This window comes from Parasteatoda tepidariorum, chromosome 11 (assembly GCF_982258835.1).
Source record: "Parasteatoda tepidariorum strain Cologne lab strain chromosome 11, Ptep-v5.0, whole genome shotgun sequence".
Lineage (NCBI taxonomy): Eukaryota > Metazoa > Arthropoda > Arachnida > Araneae > Theridiidae > Parasteatoda > Parasteatoda tepidariorum.
In genome coordinates this window covers 101,463,991-101,470,838 of record NC_141765.1, presented here as the reverse complement: position 1 = coordinate 101,470,838, position 6,848 = coordinate 101,463,991, and the positions used below count along the sequence as shown (strand labels likewise).

Genomic DNA, 6,848 nt, shown 5'->3' with positions numbered 1-6,848 from the left:
TTATTATTATTCCATTATGTGCTGTTTAACAAAGAAAGATGCAGGATTTTAATCATAGAACACCTTACGCAGGATAAACTTTCAAGTATATTATAAAAATAATTTAAAGCAATGGAAAAAACCAATTTTTACAGGATTTTTCCAGTTTTCAACCATTATTTGATGTTTTCATAATTTAAAAAAATTATTTCTTACATATAGGACTCCCTAAAGCACTGAAAAACACAAAAAAATAAATAACTTAATGCAAAATAAGCAAAAGAAAAAAAAGAAAATTTTTGAAAAGTTGCCGCAGCAGGGATTCGAGCCTGCGACCTCTCGCCCCAGCCGTGAGTTACTATTCCGGTGTCTTGACCACCAAACCACTTGAACACTGGAAGCAAACCACAATTTCACTTCAAAAACCCTCTCACGGTCAGCTATGAAATTGTTGTTTGGAAGCCCCCCTGCTCCCCCTAATTCACCTATAAAAATTTCCTCCTAGAGTATTGTTTGGACCATGGAACCCTACTTAGGGTTAGAGTTTGAAAATTATAACTTAATATTATATACATTATATTATATATATTATATTAATATTATACAACTCTGCAAGTAGAAAAAGAAAGGTGTTAAAGAAGTTGGTCTCAATCAGTAAGTTAGTTATTTTTAATAATCGGTTTAAATATTCATATATTATAGATACTTAAATTTTTTTGTTTCGATTATATTATAACAGAATCGAAGTTTCAAACTAATATTATCCACTATACAGAATTAAACAGAGCAATAACGTTTTCAATATTTATTATTAAATTTGCTTTTATTATTTTTGTTTAAAAATATGAAAACACAAAAAGTGTTTCTTTATTTAAATAGCTACACTCCAAGCGGGGAATAATTTAAATTATTGCGTCTGCAATTATTTTCTTTTCTATCAAAATGTTAATATTTTAGTCATAAAATTGCAGAAACCATTTTGAGAGTTATTCAAAAGAAACCCGACAATTAAAAACTGAATTAAAGAAAAAGGGAAGTAGGGAGAGATGTAGAGTTTGTTGCTTTCTGCTTCAAAGCTAGCTTCAAATGGCTTTAAATTAGTTGCGAGGTTCGTCAATAGATGACGCTGCTCACTATAAAATTTTTGTTAAATGTCAATAACTGCTTGTGGTATTCACGTATATTTTTATTTTTACGATTACACTGGATATTAGTTGCTTAACAATATCCGACTTTTAAATCCGATTTTTCTCAGAATCAGCTTTCGTGGACAAAAAACTCTTTTCTCCCCTTGGTCTTCAATTCTCTTAAAAATTGCAAAAGTTTAGCTTTATTAGAAAACTTAGGTAAAATGTAAAATTAATTCTGTACGATTTAAGAATATTTCATACTTCTAAACAATAAATAAAATCAACTTAATAATTATTTGAGTAAGATTATTGGACAGAAATATAGGATAAATTAAGCACAATAAACCGTTTAATAAATAGTCGATTTATAATTTTTTTATTAAAAAAAAACAGTGATGAGGATTCTTATTTCTATATTTCTTATTTAGTTGTTATTTAGTTTATATTAATTTCATTGAAAATAACTAAACTGAAAGAAAATAATTAAAATGACTTATATCAATATAATGTAATTAATTTTATAAAAGATAATGCAATTGGAAAATAAATATATTTCTATTATTTATTATATTTACGGAAATAAATCATTGTAATATTGATTTAGTATTAAAGAAATACATTTAAAAAAATCTGCAGGCTCTTTTTTTTAAATGATTAAAAACGAATCAAATTAAATATAAATATCTTATTTACGCCATTCAAAAAAAATAATAAATGCAAAGCTTTCGAAAGGACTGGTAAGTAGAAACCACGAAAAAAAGAAATAAAAAGCTGTTGGCAACACCACACCTTCTGCTTCAACAAAGTAAGCTATAAGCTTATTGCACACATAAACATAAAAATTTATTAACAAAGTAAGCTATAAGCTTATGATATACGTAAACATAAAGTCTGACATACTTCCCAATGCCAATAAATGGCTACCACCTATTTTCTATTTCCTTGTTTGTCCATTATTTGAGGCGAAATGTATGCTTGTAATAAGAATGAAATGCAAACGTAAACTGTTCTTTAAAATTGTAATTTCCTGACTGTATATGATTAAACTTGCAAACTATGCAAGTTTTGAAAAAGTTTCCGATGATTTAAACTTAAAATTTACAAGTGCGTTTGTTTCAAGTAAAGAGAATTAATCATGATTTTTCTTAAAGTAAATTTTGACTAATGTTAAAATACTTAATAGATAAGTTCCTAAGATAGATTTAATCCTAAATTTTCGATGAAACGTATTTTGAATTGCTACTCTTGCCTATATATTATTTTTAGTATATTATGAGAGTTTTGTTGATTAATTGCTATTTCAAGAGAGTTTGTTTAATTTTCTTCTTTTAAATTTGTATAAAATTTTTATAATTAAGGTTTTCGTGTTGCACTCAAAAATGATTATTGTTAATTATTTAATTTAATTTCTTATAAATATTTTAGCGTTTGATTTTAATTGTCTCTTTTAGCATTCCAACACAATGATTTACTCGAATATACTAAAATTTAAGTTTTATCATTTGGATAGCTTTGTTTAGAATTAAAAACTATTTTCTGCTATTTGGTTGCATAGGTTCTTTACAGAATCAATTCCATTAAAACAAGTTTAAACTCATACTTAATAATTTTTTTAGGTTATATGTGTAACCATGCGATTTTTAAAAAATATTGTGGTTGGTATGAAAATTAGTTGATGAAAACCATTTTCGTTTTTATAAAGAAAATAATCATCTAAAAAATGTATGAATATGACATCTTTGAATTGTTTTGTACTTGTTAATTTTATTATATTTTCATGCTTCATGATAAACTTTGAAATAATACATGCTTGAATTTAAAAAAAAGAGCTATTGTTTATGAAATGTTAATATTTGTGCTTATAACATGGGTTTAAAAATCAAATGACAATTCAATAATGTGCTGCGCACAATATTACAGTAATCAGTATCATGCTTATGTTTGGATACCATCACATAAATTTTTAAAAATATTTTTGGGACTGATTATTAAAAAGCAGATTGGAAAAAATAAAGGAATTTATGTGTGGCTTACAGATTTTCTAAACTTGATTTATATTTTATTATCATTATTAGTATTTATGGGAATGTTAATTAAAATATTAATAGATTGTAAAATGTACATTCTTTTAGAATATTCAAAGGTTAAAATGTATTTTGTCCTAAAATTTCTGGAATATTACTTGGACCATATTAAAAATACTTAGCTCATAGGGATAATACATTTTTGTTGTAAATGCAAACTATGTTATGTTAAAAAATTTTTCTTAACTTTTGTTATTTTTCCAAAAAATATTAATGCCATTTTCGGAAATGCTATTTTGGAAATACTTTTATATATTTGGAAATGCTATTTTTCAAATATTGTCAGAAATAATTTAGTTTTTAAAAAAAAAAAGAAATTAATATAATTTAAGATCTTTTTTACTCATATTAAATTTGCCTTTGGATTTAACTCATTTTAACCAGCTTAAACTATTAATCTATTAATTACTAGCACACACGCACACAGATATATATTAAATTGGGCCTTTTGTAAAATGAATGTATTGCTATAGGCTACCATTGACTTTTATTATTTTCATTGAATTATATAATAAGTAATCCAGCCAAGAGGAAACTGATGGGGTTTCTGCTTCTTCAAGAAGAGCAAATAAAGAGAATAGTAGAGCAAAGTTACAATAGATTGTATACTTGACGTATACTTCTTTTTATTAAACATCTGCATTTTTATAATAATAAATAAGTAATTAATATTTCACTATTTTCTAATAATTTATTTATTTTGAACGACTGACAGCTCCGCTTTTAAAATGTTATATTTTATTCTGCAGTCTTCTTTGCATAATAAAATTGTTTTCTTTATGTTATTAGATAGGGAAACATTTTCTCAGTTTTGCCCATTTGCAAAACCAACAATGAGTCAACAATGAAAAACCTTTATAGTATATCTAATTTCAAATATAAAATTTTTAAGAAATCACATTTGCTTCAAAGATAACTATATCTTTGGAGAAAAGTATGGATAGCTTTTCTATAATTATAAGTTGGTATGGCTCAGTGGTTAAAGCACTCAGCTACCATTGTGAAAAAACTGAGGTTCAATCTCTAGCAGCAAAAGTAAAGGCAGCTTGTCGGTATTACTGACCATATTGCAACTATTATGTTGTTGGCTACAAAATTGGTAAATTGTAACCTTCTTGGCCTTATTAAATCACAAACAACTCTTGAAGAAATTTTTTTAGGGGCTTTCTTTGTGTAAAAAATAGAATCTTTCTTAAAAAATTGTCATTATGTCACATATTTATTTCATTTTCTTTCAGCATTTAATAAACCTTTGAAACAAAAAACATGAAGGATCCAAAGAGCCATATTCAAGCTTTGGCCATGGTTGCCAGCAGTGTTACCGTTAATTCTCATATTCCAATTGGTCGTTATTTTAGATCTGGTTCTGAAATGCTGAAAATGGCAAAGATGTATTACGATGAAGGAGAACTAGAAAATGCTTTTATTCTCTATACTAAATATACAACGTAAGTATAACTATTTGTTACATTTCTTTATTATTAAAAGTTCAAAACTTTATTTCTTTTGACTGTAGATTCTTGGAATTGTATATGCATATTTATAGTTAAACTTATTTATTGTATGTAAATCCTATGTTTAATGTGGAATATTTTTAATAAATTGTAAGTTTAATGTTTAAAAAACCTTTAACTTTAAGGTTTTTCATCGCTAACTTGAATTTAAAAATTTTCAACAAAATTCTTGATAATTATTTATTTAAAGCTGTTTGAAGAAAGATAGACATCTAACTGTGGGAATTTCATTCATTTAAAATTATGCAGGGTGTGTAGGGTTTTTTAAAAGTGCTTAAAGGTGCTTATTTTTGATTTACATTATTTAAAAGCTACAAAAGGTGCTTTTTTTTATTCGGGGTTTGTGAAAAGTGCTTAATTTTCTATCTTTTAAAAAGAGGTTTCTCTTTCCCGTATCGATTGCCGTACTAAATTACAAAAAATGCATGATTTATCACGATTTTCTCTGCAATATTTATCAGAAACTAGTTATTTTGTCATGATTATGCAAAGTTTTTGAAAATGTTTTTGAATTTTATTGATTTCATGTTTACAAATTAAGAACTTTAAACGAGAGAAAAAAGTAATTTTTTTTACTGCACCGATCCTAATTATGATTTTTTTTTGTAAAGTGATTCAAAATATTTTTTGAGTGCTTAAAAAGTACTTAAAAGGTGCTAACTTTTTGTTGAAAAATATGGCTACCACCCTGTTATAAAATATCCCTTTTGCTCAATTTATTCAAAAATCTATGTGTATAAGAATATGAGATTCTTCATATATCCTCTCATAAATCACACAACCACTTGAAATCACAGTGCTATTTTGTTTGGTAAGGCATTGCGAATGGTAATTTCAGTATTTAGAGAAGGTATTTCTAGTATTCAAACCATCTTAGAGATTTTTTACTTTGTGTCTATTATCCATATGTCTACTCACCAAAGATATGTTCCGACCAAATGTTTGCAAAAACCGAGAGTAACAGGAAGAAATAATTCTATCAACAAGATTCTCATTTAAAGGCACTAAAGTTGTCAAAAAGTTGAAATTTTTCTGAGTTTAATAAATGCTAGTAATAATATATTTTGTGTCACGTGTGTTATACATTCAACAATTACCTAGTAGAGGCACGAAATTTAATCACAAAATAACTCACATGTTTTTTTCTCTCTTTAATATAAATGAAAAATAAAGGGAAGAGATTTTTGAATACTCTCTAATATTTATTTTTGATAGTTTTTGCCCAATCTTGTTTCACAAGAATTTTGATTCAATCAGCAAATTGCCTCATTCCTGATATTTTTGTTGTTGGCAAATTTTATTTAATATTCGCATATATGCATAGCTCAATTCGTAAAAATAGAGGTTCTTTTTATTGTTTTTTATTCACATTGAAGAAAATAATGCTTCAGTTATTTTGTGGTTGAACTTTTTATTTTCTAGACAAGTTTGAATACTGTGGTCCAAAAAAGAAAAAAAAATTGTACAAAAGGTGGTACTAAATATATTTCTATATATTGTAATATCCTGCACAGTCAACAAGGAAAATTTTTTCTTAGTGGCAGCAACAGTTACGTTTTAGTGCATTATATTTAGTTTTCAAAATACCTGCCATGACTTATCAATTATTCAAACATATGTATTTAAGAATTTATGCTTTTTTATGGTTGCCAAAAGTCTTCCCGGTTTATCTATTTCCCCCTCCCCTGTAAAGTCTTTTACATCGAGTCATTGTAAAATCTTTTACATTTTAAAGCAGCTATGCTTTTTTTGGAATTGCATTTTAATGCAAATTTAAACAAAAGAAACTTTAAAGTCTTTGTTTTGTGAAATATTTCAGATGGACTAAGTTTTTAGTGATAATTTTCCCCAACTTTTTTGATGTAGGAGATTATAATCTTTTGTTATTGCCCATTATCATTATTGTTTTCCTGGTTTATTGATATTCCCCACTCCCGTAAAATCTTTTTTATTGATTAGATATATATATATAAAAACTTATTGTTTTTCTTAATTTTCTTCGTGTTTTTCTGTTTTTATTTATTATGATATATATATATATATATATATATATATATATATATATATATATATATATATATATGCAGTAAAACCTCCGTTAAGTGGCCATTCTTGGGACCGAAAAAATTGTCCGTTTATGA

At 26.2% G+C, this 6,848-nt stretch overlaps 1 protein-coding gene across 24 annotated transcripts in view; it reads left to right on the top strand.

The window, feature by feature from the left end:
- The first annotated feature begins 1,970 nt into the window (after positions 1-1,970).
- The window catches only part of LOC147802053 (STAM-binding protein-like), a 41,172-nt gene continuing 36,294 nt past the window's right edge, over positions 1,971-6,848 (top strand). For 19 of the 24 annotated variants that reach the window (XM_087154901.1, XM_087154906.1, XM_087154907.1 and 16 more), the window contains exons 1-2: positions 1,983-2,228; positions 4,432-4,641. In XM_087154901.1, the coding sequence (XP_087011027.1) occupies positions 4,460-4,641 (182 nt within the window). In that variant the 5' untranslated portion in view covers positions 1,983-2,228; positions 4,432-4,459. Of the gene's footprint in view, positions 2,260-2,807; positions 2,832-4,431; positions 4,642-6,848 lie in introns of those variants that run through there. The other 5 variants (XM_087154902.1, XM_087154908.1, XM_087154886.1 and 2 more) reach the window with 5 other exon arrangements.